Source organism: Trichosurus vulpecula, chromosome 4 (assembly GCF_011100635.1).
Source record: "Trichosurus vulpecula isolate mTriVul1 chromosome 4, mTriVul1.pri, whole genome shotgun sequence".
In the NCBI taxonomy this organism is placed as follows: domain Eukaryota; kingdom Metazoa; phylum Chordata; class Mammalia; order Diprotodontia; family Phalangeridae; genus Trichosurus; species Trichosurus vulpecula.
The window spans coordinates 390,004,002-390,027,041 of record NC_050576.1 but is presented as its reverse complement, the minus strand read 5'-3'; the positions used below and the strand labels follow the sequence as shown (position 1 = coordinate 390,027,041).

The following is a 23,040-nucleotide window of genomic DNA, read 5'->3' as shown; positions in this document are numbered from 1 at the left end:
AGATCCTTTTCCTATTGCTCTTTTTTTTCCTACTGTGGCTGCATTGGTTTTGTTTGTATACAAAACTTTTAAACTATTGAATCAACTCCTCTCTTATTCATAGTTGTGAAAGATATTTTTTCCCTTGTTCTTCAAATTTTTTTAGATACATGACAGATATAAAAGATGAAATCCTATTTAGAGCTTAACTTGGCATATGATGTGCTGTACATGATTTCTGCTAGACTGCTTTCCAGTTTTCCCAGCAATTTTTGTCAAAAAGCAAGTCTTTATCCCAGTATCCAAACACTTTGAGTTAAACACTAAGGTACTAGGGTTATTTGTTTCTGAATATTGTATGCCTAATATGTTACACTGATTGACCTCTGTTTTTTAACCAGTACCAAATCATTTTGATGATTGCTGTTTTGTAACATACTTTGAGATCTAGCACTGCTAGGCCCCTTCTTTCCCACTTTTTTCATTATTTCCCTTGAACTTCTTAAGCTTTTCTTCCTACATTTGAATTTTACTTTTTTCCTAACTTGATAAAATAATATTTTTTTTAGTTTGGTATAGCAAGTTTCTGCTTGTAGCTTTTTTTTTCCAAAACAGTTAATATAATATTGGAATTAATTACTCTTTGGTTTACAGAATGTACTTGTAAATTTATCTGGTCTTGGAGGTTTAACTTTGGAAGTCCATTTAATGGCTTGTTTAATTTTTGTTGTTGATAATGGCTTATTTAAACCTAGTTCTTCTGTTAATCTGGGTATTTTATGTTTTTGTAGTTATTTATCCATTTCATGTAAGTTATCCATTTTGTTGGCATATAATTTGGCAGAATGGTTTCTCTTATTTTCTTTTATTTCTTATTTAATTGTTTCAAATTCTCTGTTTTCATTTTTATACAATTTGGTGTATGTCTCTTTATAAATAATAAGGCCAGCTCTTTATGTGTTTCATTATTTAAAAATAATCCTATTTAATTTGTTTTGCTTTCAATTTTATTAATGCTTATTAACGTTTAATATTAGAGTTTTTTGGTGAATCCTGGGATTTTAAAAATTGCATATTAAATTCATTGATTTGTCTTTTCTCTCTCCTTTCCCTTTTGTTGATGTTGATATTTTTTTAAAAAAAAGAATATTAGGGTACATGTTGATCTTGCTAGTTAAATGAAATCTTGAACCTCTTAATTTCCCAGGTCCTTTTAAATCAACTTCGAGCTGTATTTGATCAAATTATTGAACTTCAGAATGCTCAAGATGCAATATACAGAGCTGCTTTGGAAGAGCTACAGAGGAGATTGCAATTTGAGGAAAAGAAGAAACAAAATGAAATTGAGGTATGGTTTGAAATTGCACTTCAATTATTGAGGACTTTAGTAACTTCATTGGTGTAGGTGCTCTCTACACTGATGCAAATTGCAGCCCTTTTTAGTTTTTGAGAGATACTATGCTGGAGAAATATGAGTGGATTTTGAAAATAGGAGCTTCATTCTAAAAGCCTTTGCCATTGTCATAAACATGAATAAATCTGATGATATTCCTGCTAAAATTTTTGGTCATGGGATATTTAGATATCACATCATCATATTGAATGTCTAGTAAATAGTGTGATTTTAAAGATTAAATCCACTGTCATATTAAAATAAATGCAAGCAAACTCAAAACAACTATAATTTATCCTATTTGCAATTCATCTTTTAGGACTGGCTACAATATAAACTTTATTTTGTACTCAGTGAATTACATTGTTAATACAGAAAGCTGCATGGTAAAGTGAACTTGAATTTTGTTGTATAGCAGACACAGAAGTACAGGATATGTATAATATTGAAACTTATTATGCTTATGACAGTGACCTTAATATCTTCCCTCTCCTCCCCCCAAAAAGGATGCCTTTCGTAAGTCTAGGTTCTAAATACTATAAGGCAAGTTTGGCTGTCTGTCAAAACCCCTATCATATTTAATTCTATTTGGTGTGATGATAACATGGTGATCCAGTGTGTCTGAGTTGATGGTTCCCTATAAAACTCATTCAAATGAAATAGATTTGTATAAATAGTGTAACTAGACTAGTTTGGTATACTTTATGTAACCATATTTAGGACACAGAAGGGGATCTAGAAACTGGTGTTGCATCCAAGAAATTGTTTAACAGGCTAGGAATACTATCAGAATTATTAGGTAGGTATTTATGTGTACATTGTGAGGGAACATGGTGCTAGTGGTAAGACCACTGATCTTGAAGTCAAAAGATTTGGTTTGGAGTCCTAACTCTAACATTTAACAGCTAGCTTTGTGACCCTGGGAAAGTTATATAATTTCTTTGAGCCTCAGATTCCTCATGTGTAAAATGGGAATAATACTATATCAGGTAACAATACCTATTTCATAGGATGGTGAAGAAAGTACTTGTAAACTTCAAATACTATCTAAATATTATTATTTTGGTGTTGAAATTTGAAGATTTGAGAATTGAGATTATATTTGAAGAATATATTCAAGAAGACATATAAAAGATTATAAACTAAGTATATATCAAAATAAGTGGAGGGCGACAAAAAAGCAAAGTGTGACAAAATGAGTCATGGTGACTGCTTATTCCTTAGTTACTTCAAAATTCATCATTTTGTTTCTTCTTATTGATAGTAGTCAGAAGTCTTGCAAAAGGCACTCTTCGTTGTATATTCTCTTTCTAGTACTGTGACCTCTTTCCCTTCTCAGAATTCTATCATACCAACCTTTTAAAAATGAGGTAGAATTTTAGTTTGCCATGCAAAGATGAAAAGTGAATCTATATAGCATTAGAACTTAAGATATCTTGGAATTCAGGACACCTCTCAACTCCATGAACGTTTTTTATTCTAATAGCGATCCCACCACTTGCCTCATTGGTATTTGGCTTTTCTCACTATCAGTTCTTTTCTTGGGTTAGGAAATCATCCAGCTTAGGTTCTGGTAGGGAACAGACATTTTCCAATATTTCTTGCCCTGTACCCTAAAAACAATGCATGGACATAAGTTTAAGTTATATGGTACATATTATAATTTGCAGTAGACAGAAGAAGTGTTAACAATGTTTATAAAAGTCCTGGTCTACTGAAAACTAGGCCTTATTTTTCCTGCATTCCTCTTTATTTCTAACTGTCTCTGCTTCCTCCAGGTCATGTCTTAATGTTAGATTGAATGTAGTGTACTCTTTGGTCCATTTGACCCAACAAGACTGTGTCTTAATTTTCTAGGCCCTCTAAGCCTTTTTGAGTGTGGAAATCTCTGGCTTGGGGCAGGTACCTTTCCTGTAGTCCCTTCAGTACAGTCTCTCCTGATGGGCTTCAGGCAACAGACTTTTCTTACAATTTGCTGGTCTTGAACCTCTGCCAATTCTCAAATGAATGAGACTTTTCAGTTTCCTTTCTGATCTCTCAGACTGTTTCCTTCTTGGGATGGAGGTCTTCAGCATCCTTGTCCTTATCTGAAGGTCTTTCTACTCTGGCCTTTTCTTTCACCTCAATCCGGTCATCTCTGTTCCTTTCTCCTTCTGGTTGGTCTATGTAAAACAAAATAAAAAAATATTGGCAGTTATGTCCTTTCCTTTACCTTTTGAAATTGGCATTGGTTTCTGTGGCCTGGGACATTAAGGATCAGCTTTCATGCCCCATCTGAACCTTAGTTTTCCCATGCTACTCCTAGCATAAGATTCTCTCACAGACTAAAAGTATCTTGAACTCTGCACCTTTTTATAGCCTACCTTAGCCCTCTGTTGAGGATGAACTGAACTGATGAACTTCTTTCAGAGCTTCCAGAGACTCTGGACATATACACCAACCTGAACAACTCCAACCACCTTAGTGTATTCAGTGCACTGCACAGGACTCGTATGCCCATTCCTTCTCAGGGGAGTCATCCACTCACATAGATAATCAACATCAACAACAAAACCAAACCCTAATCCAGGAGTGGGGAACTATATCATTAAGGCAGAATTCATGACTTCAAAGATAACCATGAATATGCCTGAATGGTCCAGAATCACAGGATATAAGGAATTCTCTAAGTAGAAGGCAGAGGAGTTAAAGATTTTATTGAAACTCAAAAGTAGCAGACCCACAGACCAGCGTCCCCAGTTCGACATCCTGGCAAGAACCTTCCAAAACCAGTATGTCCATCTCACAATAGTGACCAAGAGGCCACAGAAAAACATTATGGCAGCAAGCCAAGCCATACTGGTCCTTCTACCCCCTCCCCCTCCCCCCCCCCCCCAATGTCAGGGCCCTCCAGCAAGAAGACCACCCACTAGCCTCAAGCCCCTGCTCCGCACTCTACGGTCTCCACGAGGGTCAGTCCTGATTTTTTGTAGCACCTGTCGTCGTCGCCGCCACTTCCGCTGCAATCTCCAAGCTGTGTTCCAACTAGCTGACTGCTTCCTCTCTCCTTCAGCTCTTAACTGCTCTCACCAACTGCCTCTTAGCTCTGCTCCAACCGTTCATCAAGCTCCTCCCACCACAGGCTTCATGTCATCACGTGGAGCAGAACTCAGGAGCCTACCATTGGCTCCAGTCCTAGCCATCCCCCCCCTGCCCCCCCCCCGGACCCTGAGAGCCCCGCCCCCAAAGCCTACTGAAATGGGCAGGAAAGATCTTCCCATTCACTGATTGCCTTTACAGGAACCTCTGCCTCAAGGCCACGTATGGCCCTCTAGGTCCTCAAGTGCAGCCCTTTTACTGAATCCAAACTTCACAGGATTAAAGGATTTGTTCTATAAAACTAGGACTAAGTCAAAAGGCTGCATGCAAGGACCTAGCAGGTCACATGTGGCCTCCAGGCTGCAGCTTCCCCACCCTTGCCCTAATCTGTTTGTTACAGATTTTAAATATTGACGTGCATTGGACTCAATTTGATGGCTACCTCCATTTATACTCTGGAGATATTTGAACCAGGAAAAAAAAAGCCTTCAAAAACATAGGAAGAAGACTCCTTCCAGCTAGTATAGGCCTGATGACATTTAACCCAAAAGCTGCTACTGGAGGTCAAAATTAGGGTAATGAATTTAGGCATAAAAAGAAGAAATATTCTGGAACAAAATATAATTTTAAAAAATTCTGAGTTTTTAGATTTTTACTCTTCCTTTTTAAAAGCTCCCCAGATTATAAAGGACAATTCCTACTCCGCTCTTAAAGTATTCTATACCGCAGTAAAGAAGGGAGAGACAGGCATTCTTATCTCTCTTCTTTGAGGCTATATTTAGTCATTGTAGTATTTGTCATTTGGTTTTAGATTTTTTAAAAGAATAAATTAGTTGGAAGTAACAGCACAGTTAAAAGGATATGGGTAGGAGTCATTGGTTCTGGTGTCAGAGGACCTAGTTTTATATCCTGCCTCTAACTCTTACTACCTGTGTAACCTTGGTCTCTTCTTAAAGGTTTCCAGTGAGGGGGAGCCTGCTATCCTTCAGCAGCTCATTCCTCTTTAGGAGAGCTATAGTTGTTAGGTTTTTCATTATGTTGAATCAAAGTCTGCCACAACAACTGCTAACTGACTGCTTCAGATGGACGGGTAAGTTCCAGAGTTTTATCAATAGTAGAATCTCTCAGACCACTAGCTCAACTTCCAGCCCAACCACTACCACCATCCTTCAGGGGAGCAACACTGGTGGAGAAATGGTCCACTTTTCTAGCCACCACCATCACCGACTGCTGATCAGCCACCCATGCTGGAGCTGGATGGGGTGTTCAGGGAGGATTAGCACCTCTGGTGTGAGGGCTTTCTGAGCCCTTTTCGGGACTGCTCATCTAGCCTTCGTGTCCCCCATAGCTCCAGAAAGTTGTAGCACAAGCATCAGTTATACATGGGTAAACCACCTTGGTGGATAGTCTAAACCAGGTGGAGAGTAACTAATAGGCCTTGAACCTGTCAGTGAGTTGGGGGGTATCTACCCCAAGCATGTGAAGGCTTCCCCCGGCAGAATGGATGGATGAGAACAATTTGTTACAACGTCCATGAAGGCAGCTGAAGCCAGCTCTAATAAAAGGATTTATTTTGTCAAACTTGGACTCTGTCAAAAGGCTTTGCCCAAGGACCTAGAAGGCCACATATGGCCTTCAGGCTGCATGTTCCCACCCCTGCACTTGGGAGTTCTTAGAGCTTGATCAGACACCAAAGATACCAAAGTCATCCTAAAGAAGACACATAAGCTGCTTTGCCACTACCCCCAAGGGTTCCTAGGCATTTCCACTTTACTTAAAACTGATATCTACAGTATATGTTCCTGTTTACCACACATTAAAATGTGAGTGCTAGAATAGGGACAACTGTCTTGCTTTTCTATTTGTAACTCCTTCCCAACCCCCCAGAGTTTTTCACAGCACTTTCTTTGCACATTGACTAGAATTACAACTTAATAAATGCTTTTTCATTCACTTATTCATTGAACTTGCTTTTCTTCATCTGTAACATGAGAGTATTGAACTAGAATCCCTTTGATGTTTCATCCAGCTTTATGAAGTTAGTAATTGGGTATCCAGTGGTATCATAGAGTTAATTTAATTTATTTTTTAAGATAGCATAAGAGGGGGTCGTGGGGATGAGTTGAGCCAAGAGGGTGGAGTAAAAGCAGGGACTTGCTTGAGCTTTCCCCCAAACCCCTCCAAATACTTGTAAAAAATGACTCTAAACCAATTCTAGAGCATCAGAACCCACAAAATGACAGAGTGAAACAAATCTCAAGTCTAAGACCGCCTGGAAGGGTTGACAGGAAAAGTCTGTTGTGCTGGGCTGGGAGCTGAGAGCAGTCCAGCATGGGCTGTGCAGGCACACACAGGGCCAGAGCAGGCCTCAGGGGACTGAATCACTGGCAGTTGTGGCAGTTTCCAGACTTCTCAACCCACAAATGCCAAAGACAATGTAAAAAGTCAGTGGGAAAACTCTGTCGGATCTGGGTGAGAGAGGAACTTGGTTGGACCCCAGCCCTGGGGCGGTGGAGGCAGCAGGCAGTGGTGGCAGCAACAGCAGTAACTATTTCCAGAGCTCCAGGCCCATAGACAGTGGGGGATTGAGCTACTGATGAGAGGGGGATTACAGGGATCTCTTTGCTGGCTTTGAGGCAGGATTCTCTTGTTTTGCCCAGCTTGGATCTGGGTCACAGTACTGGGTGGAGGTCCTGGGGTAAGGAGGAATACTGGAGTGGCAGAACTTTCGGTGGCTATGGAGAGGTAATCCTCCTCACAGTTCCAAGTCAGAAAAGAGTGCTTGAGGTCACTCACAGACTAGAGCACAGGCTAGGAGAGGAATAAACAATTCTCCTTTGATCATACCACCTTAGAAGAACTGAAAATTTACACGTAACTAGAAGTATCTCTGAAAACAGTTGTGTAAAATCCCTGAAGCTTGGGATAGAGCACTCTCCACTCTGGAAGGAGAGTCCTACCTTTACCAAGAGCTCAAGAGTCAAGTAATTGGCTGGGAAAATGAGCAAACAGCATAAAAAAAACTCAGCCTATAGAATCTTACTTTGGTGACAAAGAAGATCAAAACATACAACCAGAAGAAGACAAAAAGTCAAAGCTCCTACATCAAAAGCCTCCAAGAAAAATATGAATTGGTCGCAGGCCATGGAAGAGCTCAAAAAGGATTTTGAAAATCAAGTAAGAGAAGTAGAGGAAAAATTGGGAAGAGAAATGACAGTGATACCAGAAAATCATGAAAAATGAGTCAACAGCTTGATAAAGGAGACCTAAAAAATACTGAAGAAAATAACACCTTAGAAAAAATAGACTAACCCAAATGGCAAAAGAGATCCAAAAAGCCAGTGAGGAGAAGAATGCCTTAAAAAGCAGAATCGGCCAAATGGAAAAGGAGGTCCAAAAGATCACTGAAAAAAATAAGTCCTTAAAAATTAGAATGTAGGGGTGGAGCCAAGATAGCACTGTGAAAGGAAGGAACTACTGGAGCTCTCTCACACATTCTGTCAGATACATCTAAAAAAGTGAATCTGAGCAGATTTGAGAGAGTTAGAAGCCACTAGTAGACTGAGAGGGGCAGGAATGCCAGGCACACAAATCCGCAGCAGACCGAACCACCTGGGAACAGCAGAGGAATCCAGCCAGCACCCTGGTCTGGGAGGTTGCTGGGTGAGCGAAACACTGCAGCAGGAACAGGCCCAGGGCAGAAATACTGGCTACGGCTGTGATGAAGCCCTAGGCCTCTCAGGCCAGGACGGAAGTCTGTCAGTGCTATGGGAGACAGCAGTGCAGAGCTGGTGGCTGTGGGAACAGCTGGCCCGGAGGCCTCCAACCCACAGTCTAAAGGTTTGAAACTCACCTTCTTGAACTTCTGGGAGCCATGATGTGCAGGTAAAACAGCTCTTATCCCTCACTTGAATAAACCCAGAGAATACTCCCACAGGAGAAATAGAGGAGCCAGAAGTGGGGCTTCAGTAGTGAGAGAAGTTGGCTAGAGGGCCCTTCCTGTGGTGGCGGAAGGAGACTCGTGCAGGAAGAGAAGTATCCCAGCAGCCCTCACTTCAGCAGAACGAGAATAACTGAGCCCCTGGGGGTGGAGCTAACAGATGTCAAGGCCAGGACCCCAGACTTGGCTTCGCACAACCAGGGGAAGTGGCAGACGCTAGCACAGACAACAGCTGAGACCACCCATGCTGTAGGGCAGTCCTGGGGAAGAGAAGACTCCCAGCAGCCAGACCACTCCTCTCCCACACCTCACGAAACCAGAGGCCATAGAACATAAAGCCAGTGAGCAGGTCCACAGATTCCAACACAAGAAACTTGGGGCAGAGTGCCCTGAGCCTCAGAAACAGAGATCCACTTTAGAAGCCAGGAGGAAAAAAAAAAAACCACTATGAAAAAACATGCTGAAAAGCCAAAGACCATTGATTCCTATTATGGAGAAAGGAAAGATCAAAATACCAATTCAGAAGAGGACAGTATGGATAGTATACCCATATCTGAAACCTCAAAAGATAAAGTAAACTGGTCTCCACACCAAAAAGCATTCCTGGAAGAACTTAAGGAAGACTTTAAAAACCAAATTAGGGGGGGTAAAAGAAAAAAATGGGAAAAAAATTCATTGATGAAAACAAATCTTTAAAAAGTAAAATCAGTGAAGTGGTTAAGGAGAATCAAAATATAAATGGAGAAAATGTCTCATTGAAAATTAAATCAGCCTAATGGAAAAGGAGACAAAGGAAGAAAACAATACATTAAAAATTAGAATTGGGCAAGTAGAAGCTGATGACTCTGAGACATCAAGAATCAGTCAAACAAAATCTAAAGAATGAAAAAATAGAAGAAAACATGAAATATCTGACTGGAAGAACAATTGACCTGGAAAAGACAATCTAAGAATTATTTATCTACCTGAAAGCCATGATGAAGAAAAGAGCCTGGACAGTATGTTCCATGAAATATTTTTTTTTTTTTTTTGCTTTTTGGCAGGGCAATTGGGGTTAAGTGACTTGCCCAAGGTCACACAGCTAGTACATGTGTCAAGTGTCTGAGGCCGGATTTGAACCCAGGTCCTCCTGACTCTAGGGCCGGTGCTCTACTGACTGCACCACCTAGCTGCCCTCCATGAAATACTTAAGGAAAATTGCTTGGAGGTTCTAGAACCAGAGGGTAAAATCGTCATCAAAAAAATCCACTGATCACCCCCTGGAAGAGATTCCAAATTGAAAACTCCAAGAAATATTATAGGCAAAATCCAGAACTACCAGATCAAGGAGAAAATACTACAAGCAGCTAGAAAGAAACAATTCAAATATCATGGAACTACAGTCAGGATCACACAGGATCTTTCAGCTTCTACATTATATGACAAGATAAATTAGAATATGATATTCCAAAAGGCAAAGGAACTTGGACTGCAACCAAGGATCAGCTACCCAGCAAAATTGAGCATAATTTTCCAGGCAAGGAGATAGACATTGAATGAAATAAGGGAATTCCAGACTTTCCTGAAGAAAAGTCCAGAGCTCAATGGAAAATTTGATCTCCAAATATAAAACTCAAGAGAGACATAAAAATGCAAACGGGGCATGGGGGAACCCCTAGTTAATCAATAAGTCTAATTAGTTACATCTTTATATAGGATTATTTTGTTTTATATATGTTATATATATATATATGTCAATCTTGAGAATAGTATAGTTATTATGACAATTGAAAGGGATATTCATAGGCTGTGGGTGTCAGTATAAAATAACTGATATAATGAAAAAAATATAATTGAGAGATATAAAGGGATGGTTCTGGGAGAAGAGGTAAGGAGGTAGTAGAAAAGGGTAAATTGCTTCACATGAAGAGGCACAAAAACAGTAGAGGGAAAGAAGGGAGGGAGAAGAGCAGTATTTGAGCTTCACTCTCATTGGATTTGGTTCAAGAAGGGAATAACATACCCTAATAAGTATAGAAATCAAACTTGTCCTACAGGCAGTAGCGGGGGAAAGGGGAAAGAAAAGGGAGGGGGGTGCTCAAAAGGGAGGAAGTAGTAGCAAGGGGAAAAAGGTAAGATAAGGGAGGGGAATCAAGAGGGAGGGTAAACTGAGGAAGGCTGTGGTCAAAAGCAAAACTCTGTTGAGGAGGAGAAGGGAGAAATAAAAGCATAAACAAGGGGGAAATAGGATGGAGAAAAAGACACAGATAGTATTCATAACTGTGAATGTGAATGGGATGAACTGTCCCATAAAACAGAAGGGGATAGCAGAATGGATTAAAAACCATAGTCTTACAATATATTGTTTACACGAAACACATCAGAAATGGGGATACACACAGGGTAAAGGTAAAAGGCTGGAGTAGAACATATTGTGCTTCAGCTAAAGTAAAAAAAAGCAAGGGTAGCAATCCTAATCTCAGACAAAGCAAAAGCAAAGATCTAAAAGAAATAAGGAAGGACACTATGTGGTGCTAAAAGGCACCATAAACAATGAAGCAATATCATTATTTAACATATACGCACCAAGTGGTATAGCTTGCAGGTTCTTAGAGGAGAGGTTAAAGGAGTTACAGGAAGAAATAGACAGCAAAACTGTAATAATGGGGGACCTCAACCTCCCCTTCTCTGAACTTGATAAATCTAACCTCAAAATAAACAAGAAAGAAGTTAAGGAAGTGAAAAGAATTTTAGAAAAGGCAGATATGATAGACTTCTGAAGAAAACTGAATGGGGATAAAAAGGAATATACTTTTTTCTCTGTGGTACATGGCACATACTAAAAAGTTGACCATGTACTGGGGCATAAAAACCTCACAATCTAGTACAGAAAGGCAGAAGTAGTCAAAGCATACTTTTCAGATCATGATGCAATAAAAATTGTTTGTAATAAAGAACCATGGAAAAATTAAATAAAAATTAATTGTAAACTAAATAATATAATTCTAAAGAATGAGTGGGCCAAAGAACATGGGGTGCAGCAAAAGCAGTTCTTAGGCATCTCTTTTGCCATTTGGGTTAGTCTATTTTTTCTAAGGTGTTATTTTCTTCAGTATTTTTTAGGTCTCCTTTATACCTTTAAATGCTTACATGAATAAAATAGAGAAAAAGGAGATCAATGAATTGGGCATGCAACTGAAAAAGCTAGAAAAAGAACAAATTGAAAATCCCAGTTAAATACCAGGTTTAGAAATACTGAAAATCAAAGGAGAGATTAATAAAATTGAAATCAAGAAAACTGTTAATTTAATAAATAAAACCAAGAACTGTTTTTATTAAAAAACCAATAAAATTGATAAATCTTTGATCAATTTGATTAAAAAAAAGAAAGAAGAAAACCAAATTACCAATATCAAAAATGAAAAGGGTGGATATACCTCCAGTGAAGAGGAAATGAAAACAATAATTAGGAGTTATTTTGCCCAATTGTATGTCCATAAATTTGACAACCTTAGGGATATGGATGAATATCTACAAAAATATAAATTGCCCAGGTTAACAGAAGAGGAAGTAAAATTTCTAAATAACCCCAGATCAGAAAAAGAAATTGAGCAAGCCACCAATGAACTCCCTAGGAAAAAATCTCCAGGGCCAGATGGTTTTACATGTTGAATTCTATCAAACATTTAGAGAACCATTAATTCCTATACTTTGTAGACTATTTGGGAAAATAGGTGAAGAGGAAGTCCTACCAAATTCTTTTTATGACACAAATATGGTACTAATACCCAAAGTAGGTAGAGTCAAAACAGAGAAAGAAAATTATAGACCAATTTCCCTAATGAATATTGATGCAAAACTTTTAAATAAAATATTAGCAAAAAGATTGCAGCAAGTTAGCAGGAGAATAATACACTATGACAAGGTAGGATTTATTCCAGGAAGGCAAGGCTGGTTCAATATTGGGAAAACTATCAGCATAATTGATTATGTCGACAACAAAACCAGCAGAAACCATACGATCATCTCAATAGATGCAGAAAAAGCCTTTGAAAAAATACAACACCCATCCCTATTAAAAACAGTAGAAAGCATAGTAATAAATGGTGGCTTCCTTAAAATTATAATTAGCATCTATCTAAAACCATCAACAAGCATAATTTTAATGGGGATAAGCTAGATGCATTCCCAGTAAGATCAGGGATGAAACAAGGATGTCCATTATCACCCCTATTATTCAGGTTGGTATTAGAAATGTTACCTGTAGCAATAAGAGAAGAAAAAGAAATTGAAGGAATTAGAATAGGCAAAGAAGAAACTAAATTATCACTTTTTGCAGATGATATGATGATTTACTTAGAGAATCCTAGAGAATCAAGTAAAAAACTACTTGAAATAATAAACAACTTTAGCAAAGCTGCAGGGTGTAAAATAAACCCACATAAATCCTTGGCATTCCTATATATTACTAGCAAAGCCCAACAGCAAGAGATAGAAAGAGAAATTCCATTTAAAGTTACTGTAGACACTATAAAATATTTGGGAGTCTACCTGCTAAGACACACCCAGGGTTTATATAAACACAATTACAAAAACACTTTTCACATAAATAAAGTCAGATCTAAATAAATGGAAAAATATCAGTTGCTCATGGTTAGGCCGAGCTAATATAATAAAAATGACCATTTTACCTGAATTAATTTATTCAGTGCCATACCAATCGAATTACCAAAAAATTATTTTACAGAGCTGGATAAAATAATAACAAAATTCATCTGGAAGAACAAGAGGTCTAGAATATCTAGGATATTAATGAAAAGAAATGCTAGAGAAGGTGGCCTAGCCACACCAGATATTAAACTGAACTATAGAGCAGCAGTCATCAAAACTGCCTGGTACTGGCTAAAAAACAGAGTTGTGGGTCAGTGGGATAGGTACACAAGATGGAGAAGTCAACGACTATAGCAATCTACTCTTTGACAAACCCAAAGAGTCCAGCTTCTGGGCTAAGAATTCACTATTTCACAAAAACTGCTAGGAAAACTGGAAAATGGTAGGGCAGAAACTGGGCATAGACCAATATCTTACACCATATACCAAAATAAAGTCAAAATGGGTTCATGATTTAGGAAGAAAGGCTGATACTATAAGCAGTTTGGGAGAGCAAAGAATAGTTTACCTATCATTTATGGGAAAGGAAAGAATTTATGACAAAACAAGAGATAGCATTACAAAGTGCAAAATGGATAATTTTGATTAGGTTAAATTGAAAAGTTTTTGTATAAAATAAGCCAGTGCAACAAAGATTAGGAGAGAAGCAGAAAATTGGGAGAAAATGTTTACAACCAGTATCTCTGATAAAGGCCTCATCTCTAAAATATACAGGGAACTGAGCCAAATTTATTCCCCAATTGAGAAATGGTCAAAGGATATGAACAGATAGTTTTCAGAGGAAGAAATTCAAACTATCTATAGGCATATGAAAAAATGCTTGAAATCACTACTGATTAGAGAAATGCAAATCAAAGCAACTCTTAGGTACCGCATTTCTCCTGTCAGATTGGCTAACATGACAGAACAGGAAAATGATAAATACTGGAGAGGATGTGGGAAAATTGGAACACTGTTGTATTGCTGGTGGAGTTGTGAACTGATCCAACCATTCTGGAGAGCAATTTGGAACTGTGCCCAAAGGGCTATAAAAATGTGAATACCCTTTGACCCAGCAATACCACTTCTAGGGCTGTATCCCAAAGATATCACACAAGTGGGAAAAAGGACCCATATGTACAAATGTATTTATAGTGGCTCTTTTTGTAGTAGCAAACAATTGTAAATCAAGGGGATGCCCATCAATTGGGGAATGGCTGAACAAGTTGTGGTATATGAATGTAATGGAATACTATTGTGCTCTAAGAAATAGAGAAGATACGGACTTCATAATAACCTGGAAAAACCTACATGATATAATGCTGAGTGAATGGAGCAGAACTAGGAGAACATTATACACAACCACAGATATATTGATTCTGTGATGACTAACCTTGATAGACTTAGCTCTTCTCAGCAATACAAGGTTCAAAGACAACTCCTGAGGACTCATGATGGAGAGAGCCATCTACATCCAGAGAAAGAACTATGGAGTCTGAATGCAGATTGAGGCAAACTGTTTGCTCTCTTTTTTTTTTCTCTTCTTTTGTTTTTTTTCCCCCTCTTCTTCTGGTGTTGTTTTTGTTTTTTTTGTTTTTGTTTCTTCTTTGTCATGATTCATTCCATTGGTCATAATTCTCCTCTACAATCTGACTATTGTATAAATAAGTTTAATGCGAAGTTATATGTAGAAGATATATATTGGATTCTATGCTGTCTGGAGGAGGAGGGAGGAGGGGGAGGAAGAAAATCTGGAATTCAAAATCATGTGGAACTGAGTGTTATAAACTAAAAATAAAAATCTTAAAAAAAATTAGTATGGAGCAAATGAAAGATAATGACTCTATAAGAAATGGTAAAACAGAACCAAAAGAATAAAAAATTAGAAGACAGTTTGAAATATCTCATTGGAAAAACTACTGACCTGGAAAATAGATCCAGGAGAGATAAATTAAAAATTATTGAACTACCTGAAAGCCATGATCAAAAAGAGAGCCTTGATATTATCTTTCAAGAAATTGTCAAGGAAAACTGTGCTGATATTCTAGAACCGGGCTGTCCAAAATGTGGCTTACAGTGTGATTTATGCGGCCCATCAAGAAGCATAGAAATTTACATAAATGCTTTAGTAAACAGCTGAGCTGCAGAGCTCTCACTGAAATGGCAAATCAAAATATATTGTATATTGTTTCAATAAAAACCTAAGGTTGGACAGCCCTGTTCTAGAACCAGAGGGTAAAATAGAAATGTAAAGAATCCCCTGATCATCTTTTGAAAGAGATCCCAAAAGGAAGACTCCTAGGAATATTGTAGCCAAATTCCAGAGTTCCCAAATCAAGGAGAAAATATTGGAAGCAGCCAAAATGAAACAATTGTGGAAACACAATCAGGATAACAGCAGATCTAGCAGCTTCTATGTTAAGGGACTGGAGGGCTTGGTATATGATATTCCAGAGGTCAAAGGAGCTATAATTAAAACCAAGAATCACCTACCCAGCAAAACTGAGTATAATACTTCAGGGGGGGAAATGGACATTCAATGAAACAGAGGACTTTCAAGCATTCTTGATGAAAAGACCAGAGCTGAATAGAAAATTTGACTTTCAAATACAAGACTTAAGCGAAGCATGAAAAGGTAAACAGGAAAGAGAAATCATAAGGGACTTCTTAAAGTTGAACTGTTTATATTCCTACGTGAAAAGATACTTGTAACTCATGAGACCTTTCTCAGTATTTGGGTAGTTGGAGGGAACGCACACACACACACACACACACACAGACAAATAGGGCACAGGGTGGGTTGAATATAAAGGGATGATATCTAAAAAATAAATTTAAGGTGTGAGAGAGGGAGGGATATAATGGCGTAAATTATCTCACATAAAGGAGGCAAGAAAAAGCTTTTAAAATTGAGTGGAAGAGGGAGAAAGTGAAAAGGAATGCGCGAACCTTACTCTCATTGAATGGAGGGAATAACATACACACTCAATTGGGTATCTTACCCTACAGGAAAGTAGGGGAGAAGGGATTGGAGGAGGGGATGTTAGAGGGGAGGGCATATTGGGGGAAGGGTAGTCAGAAGCAAACACTTTTTAAAAGGGACAGGGTCAAAGGAGTAAATAGAATAAGTGGGGGACGGGATAGGATGGAGGAAAATACAGTCTTTCACAACATGACTATTATGGAAGTGTTTTGCATAACAGCACATGTACAACCTATATTGAATTGCTTGCCTTCTCAATGAGGGTAGATGGGGAGGGAAGAAGGGAGAAAATTGGAAACTCAGAGTTTTAAAAAGAAATGTTAAAAATTGTTTTCACATGCAACTGGGAAATAAGATATACAGGCAGTGGAGTATAGAAATCTATCTTGTCCAACAAGAAAGTAAGGGGAAAGAGGATAAGAGGGGTGGGGTGGGGTGATAGAGGGCAGACTGGAGAAAGGGCTAATCAGAATGCATGCCATCTTGGGTTAGGGGGAGGGGAGAGATGGAGAGAAATCTTGTGGAAATGAATGTTGAAAACTAAAAATTAATTAATTTTAAAGAATACAATGCACAGAAAAGAACAGAAGGGAGTTCAGTTGAGGGTACAGAAAAAAACAAAGTTTTGTTACCATTGTGTTGAATTTAAATGCATACTTTTTAAATCTGTGCATAATAAGAGTTCATAGTTTCCCATTAAAAAGAAACAAAATTGGAGAAAAATCAGGTTTTTAAACAAACTACACATAATAAAAGTTCATAATATTAAAAAAAAATAAGATAGCATAACAGAACACCTCCAGATGAGTGCTTCAAAATAATGTTACCTTGTGGGGAGATGATACATATAGACTTGTTTCAATGATGCTATCATAGTTCAAAACATTTGAGACTTCCTCTTCTGGGACTACCTTTAAAATTTCTAGCGTATATAAACACCTTTAACAAGCAGATTTGGTTTGGGAAAAAAAAAAAGTCATTCATAGAGGCAGACCTGGTTAATAAGTTAGATGATCACACTGAATAATGTTTTTGGTCAAAAACAAGATGTGACTGACCATAAAGGAAGGTTTTCATATGACTAATAAAAACTAGCTTATAATAGCAGTTTCAAAGGAAGAATTCTATAAATATTTTGAATATTGGCATTGTTATTTGGATAAGTCACTGCTTTGATGGGCAAATTCTTATTTGGTGGAATGTTTGAAATAATATGAGCCTTATCACATTGTGTAATTTCAAAATTGTTAAGAATGTGGTTTTTCTTTTTAAATTTGACAGCATTAGAATTTTCAGTGAAATTTAGGATGTTGTGTTTTACAGGGTCAGTGGGGAATCACAGCAGCAGAGGAAGAAGAGGAAGAAAAGAGGATTAGAGAATTTGAAGAATCTATACCAAAAATGTGTTCCCAGTTGCGAATATTGACACATTTTTACCAGGTATTTGACATAGTAGTAGCAAAGAATTATTTTCATTTGTTGTCATGTAGTAAATTTTTGACAGTAACAATTCATCTTTAAAATAAGCTATTCTAACAGAATCTAGTTTGTTTATTAATCTACCTTTGGATAGAGTTGCTCACGTCAAATCTTATTTTGGATCTTCCACATCAGCCAACAGTTGCTGATCACAAAAACCTCATTTCAGAGACAAAAAGGAGAGGTGACCTTTATGCTAGTTGTATATATTTTTTTATTTTAACTCTCCCTTTCCTATTTTGTCCCATTTTGCATTTTTGTTGAAAAATGCGAAGATGTTAATGACCACATATAATAATAATCATGTGGGGAATACACAATTATTTTTAAAATATAGGCTGCTTTTGTATGAAGTGTCTATATAAGCTAGTTCTATACATAATTTATTTTTAATATGACTTTCAAAATGGATACCTGGTGTTTAACTCCATATTACTAATTAAAATAAACAGTGCAGTTGTAAAGGAGTTAACGTAGTGAGTAATTTGCGATTTTAAAAAACGTCTTTGTACCCATTTTTAAAAGGAACTATAATGTCCTGTTTACTACTTTACTGTAAAAAAAAATCTTAATCTTAATAAGTATAATCTCACTTGCACTCAAATTACAGTCTTAATCTTCTTTGTAAATCATTACCATTCATAAATCTCTTTCCTTCACAGAAAAAGTTCCTTTCTGTACTCCTTGTAGGGGAGCTTGAAATAGTAGTGTGTCAGGAGCTATTTGTCATTCATTGCTTCATAAATGAATGCACACCCAGAGTCCCATACCTGTGAAAAAGAAAAATTATTCAGATTTACTTTTAATGAGCTTCACATATCATTTTATTTCAAATTCATCACTCAATAGGAAATCACTGTCTACGTTTTCAGCAACAGTATTCCACAGGAAAAAATTTAATTTTCCTTCTTCTCTTTTCGCTTCCTCATCACACACATGGTATGTCTGACTGTATCTTTATATATGGCAATCACTGACTTGCACATAGTTTACCTGTATTATATTTTGTTTGTTTGAAGCTCCCATTGTTTTTTTTCCCCGTAATAAGAATAAGTCTATAAATGGTTGTTAGCTTTTCTAGGCCTGATCACAAAAATATGTTTACCTCATAATAATATAATAATAATGTTTATTATATTATAAAAATAATATAAAATAAAACTCTGATTCTATGAAGTATGGTTCTGCAATAAAAGTCAGCTATCATGTGTAGCTATAGAAAAATGCGTTTGGAATTTCATTTTAGAAGGCCAGGAAGACCTTTTTCTCCATCCTGCAGTAGTTGTGGGGATCCCTTTTTCTCCCATTTATCTGTAAGTTATTCTTGGTTGCTCTCTGTGGCTTGGCATAGGGGATCTAACAAGTTGGCATGGAGTGTTGTATTGTTTACAGGAACTCTGTGATTTCTGGAGTATCAGGAAGAGGACTGAAAAAAGATTTATCATCATCTACCAAGTTCAAGTTTAAATGGCACAACCTGACTTTGAAGTCCTCTAATATAGTCTCTCACTACTCTCCTTCATAAGGCCTGTGTTCTAGACTCGAGGTTTCTGATCTTTTCTTACTGTGTATTCCTATCAGGAAAAAATTTTGAGCACACATGCCCAATATATGCACACTTATTTATTTATAAATTATGTCCATGTTTTATTGTACTAATAATTGCATACATTATAAAACTCAGATTAAAATAGTAATGAGTGAGAGAAAGGAAAAGTAATTTCTGCTGTGGTTTTATGAGTAGGGGAGTGGCATGGTCAGGCCTGCATTTAAGAAAATCACATTGGGAGCCATGTGGTTGATGGATTGAAATGAGAGACTTGAGACAGGGAGACTTATCATAAAGCTGTTCCAGTAGTCTAAGTGTGAGAGGCCGTTAGGTCCTGAACTGGGATCATAGCTATGTGATTAGAGAAAAGAAGAGAAATGCTAAAGATGTGAAAGCAGGAAGAAGCAACAACAACGTTTGTCAGCACCGCCCTCAGTACTCTACAAATATTACCTGGTTTGATCCTCACAACAGCCCTAGGAGGCAGCTAACAAAGGGGGAATTGGAAAGGCCTTAAGCAGGAAAGAGGCGATGCTCGAGGTGACTTTTGAAGAAGGGGCTGAGGGTGGGGGAGATGTCTAGACAAAGATGCAAATACAGGAGATTGATTCTCAAGTACAGGAGATGGTAAGTAGGCCTGTTTGGTCAGAACTGCAATATGTTAAGGTCTGGAAAGCACAGTCAATCTGGAAAGGACAAATACCAAACAGAGAAGCTTGTGTTTTTATTCTGGAGACAACACTGAAGTTTCTTGAGCAACGTAGTGTCATGCTTTAGGCATGACACTTGTGACTTGTGCTTTAGAAATAGTCAATTTGGCAGTTATTTGGAATTTGGATTGAAGAGGAGAGATGAGGCAGAGAGACTAGTTAAGAGGCTATTAAAGTAGTCCTGGGGAGAAGTTGCAAGGCTATATAACTTTGGTTAGTTTTGGATTGAATGGTATAAAGAGATCTATTTGAGAATGTTGTGGAGCTAGAGTGGACAAAACTTGAGAAGTGATAGGATTTCAAAGAAGAATGAAGAGTTGAGGAGGACTGGAAGGAAGGTGGTACCCTTGATAGATTTTCTCCTGCTAGCCCATAAATTCCATGCAGACAGAGATCATGCCTCATTCTTTTTGTCTCTCAATGCTTCTGTTTTTATTTACACATAATAGTAGGTGCTCAATAAATATTCGTTGAATTAATATATATGTGTATATAGTGATGATACATGTATTGCTTTAGATTAGTTTTATCTACACACATTGATTTTTGTAAATGTCCTAAAATGCTGTTTTACCTTCAGTGCTTATTTTCATATCAGAAATGAAGAGGATAGGTCAAATTTTAATGAGAGCTAAGATTAATAAAGACTTTAATAGTGGGTCCATTTCAGATGGCATTTATCCTTAGGGAATCAGAGAAACATATTAGGGGCAACAAAACATGCCCTAGGCTGATGGATGTCCATTAGTTTATTAGTCTTGATGGTATTCAGGGATTTCTTAAGAACTTCTTTGTTCCATAAAAAAGTTATGATGAAACCTAAAATTTAACAAACTTCACATCTCATTAACTCTAGAGTCTCTTTAATGTTAATATTTGATGTTTGCTTTCCCTCTTTTTCAAGGATTTAGGTTTAGTTCTAAATTGACAGTGACTTTCATGAAGTATATACTGAATAAATATTTGTAGAATGGATATGAATAATTGACTAAAAGTGATTGTACATATAATTTGAAGTGAATTGTTTGATAGACATTTTTATTAGTTCCTCTACAAATTTGAGATACTCGCTTTATAGTTTTATAATTAGTGAAGAAGTAAGTGGAATTTAAAAGTTTACTCCAGCACTACATTGTAGTATAGACATGACCCAAAGTTCTCAGATGCAATTCTGGCAAGGTGCTTGCTTTGGCAGATCTTATCATGTTGGAAACATTTTAAATATAGACCCAGTGACAGTTCACACATCTTCTGTCTATGGACAAGTCTAGCTAATTTTGGAGAGGCACACCACTAATTTGACTGAATGGTGGTGAATTTTTTGACCACATCACCTCAGGAAAAGTAAATCAAATTTGTGAGTTGCATTGGTGGAAGAAATACTCATCCTGTCAAAAATCACACATCCTTGAAATGTTGAAGTAAGTATAGTAGCTTCTTAAGTATTCATTCGGTGAATATTTACTAAGTTCCAGCTACGCAATAGATTTTTTTCACTTAACCTCCTATGAGTTTCTTTTTAAAAAAATTGTATTCAGAATTTTAGATTAACTCTAAAGAACCACTAAGTTGTATCATGTTTTGCTTCATTACCTTGCTCATTGTTACTGTTGTTGAATTTAAGGTGAGGAGGAAGGAACAAAATGGTTAATTTTCTGAACTGCTTTTTTCCCATTGTTAACTTTCAAGATACAAAAGCTGTGATCTGTTTTGGTTCTATTTGATCTGGAATCTAAGCCAAAAAAAAAGATTGCAAATTTGGACCTAAGTTTTGAAGATTGTTAAGGGTGTGATTGTCTTGTTTTTGCTTTGTGTTTTCTTTTTAGCTGAATCTTGTTTACTCTTTCTTACTCTACTTCCTCCAGGGTATCGTACAGCAGTTTTTGGTGTTACTGACAACAAGTTCTGATGAGAGTCTTCGGTTTCTTAGCTTTAGATTGGACTTCAATGAACATTATAAAGCAAGAGAGCCAAGGCTTCGAATGTCTTTGGGCACTAGAGGGCGCCGTAGTTCCCATATGTGAACAAATTCCAAAACCACGTTTTGAATCTGATGTTAAATATTTGGTTGAACATAAAGATCCACACGTAAGAATGAAACCAAATGGCCTGCAGCTCCGTCTGCCCATAAGTACTTCAGACGTGTGAATGTGTGGCATCATGGTAGAAATACAAAAAGCAAATCTTGTTTATACATTGGAATTGAACATATTTGTTATATTACTAAGTTAATAGATTGGTTTGCACTATTCCAATTTATTTTTTTGAAACTTCGTATTTAAAGAATGTCATGTTTTGTTGGAGTTTTCTAAGTTCTATACTTTTATTTATATTCATCATTTCGAAAAAAATCACAATTTCTTTTAGAGAAAACAAGTGGTGGGGTATTGAAGTAAGGTGCGATGTCATTAACTTTTTTTAAGCATCCTCTTTGGAGGCAGTTTTTGTTAATAATAAATCAATCAGATCCTGAAATATTGTCCTTACCAAGAAAATACATGAAGTGTTTTATTATACTGATTTTAATGTTGTAATGTACTTGCCTGTGTGAGAACCTTTGTATCTTGATACATTAACTTTACATACATTTGTTTTCTTTCATGCTTCAAGGTTTACATTTTTATATTTGATTTACTATTTCAGATAACTTTTAAAAGTCATATGCAAAAATATGGAAAACACTAATAGAATCAACATAAAACAAAAATACACTTAAATAATTAAAGTTTAGTTTTCAAAATTGTCAGATGAAGTTATGTGTAAATATAGATGTGATTGAAACATTTTGTGTTCAAAATTCTGATGTGTATTAGAAAGAAATTGATTCGTATAATGAAAATATCCTTTTGGCTTGGCTATTTTTTCATTGTAAATATTTATATATTACTGTTAGAGAGACTTTTTTTTTGTAAAAATATCATTATATCAAGTCATTTAAGTCTCCATTTATTATGTTCCATACATAAAAGTTTAGGAAAATTAAAATACGTTTATCTTTCAAATATATTGTCTGTTTCTTGACTGTCTTGGAAAGAGTTATGTACTTTATGTGGTGGAGAACAGAGAAAGTTAGATTTAAAATGTTACTCTGTTTTTATTATTTGTTCTCCAAAGTCAGGAAATGAGATCTTATGAAACTTAATATGTAGAAAGAAGAATAAAATTCAGTAGTTTCTCCCTTAGAATCCATTTCTTTGTTCTCATCTTGTCTATTCCAAATTCCTTGCAAATAGAAATTTGAATTAGAGAATGAAGTTCACAACTAACGGCAATACAGAACTAAATTCTCAATGAAGTTTA

At 36.8% G+C, this 23,040-nt stretch overlaps 1 protein-coding gene across 1 annotated transcript in view; it reads left to right on the top strand.

The window, feature by feature from the left end:
- TUBGCP3 (tubulin gamma complex associated protein 3) overlaps positions 1-22,742 on the top strand; it is a 167,796-nt gene extending 145,054 nt beyond the window's left edge. The window contains exons 20-22 of the mRNA XM_036757300.1: positions 1,187-1,327; positions 17,326-17,442; positions 21,606-22,742. Coding sequence (XP_036613195.1) covers positions 1,187-1,327; positions 17,326-17,442; positions 21,606-21,764 — 417 coding nt within the window. The 3' untranslated portion in view covers positions 21,765-22,742. The remainder of the gene's footprint in view (positions 1-1,186; positions 1,328-17,325; positions 17,443-21,605) is intronic.
- Positions 22,743-23,040: the final 298 nt, after the last annotated feature.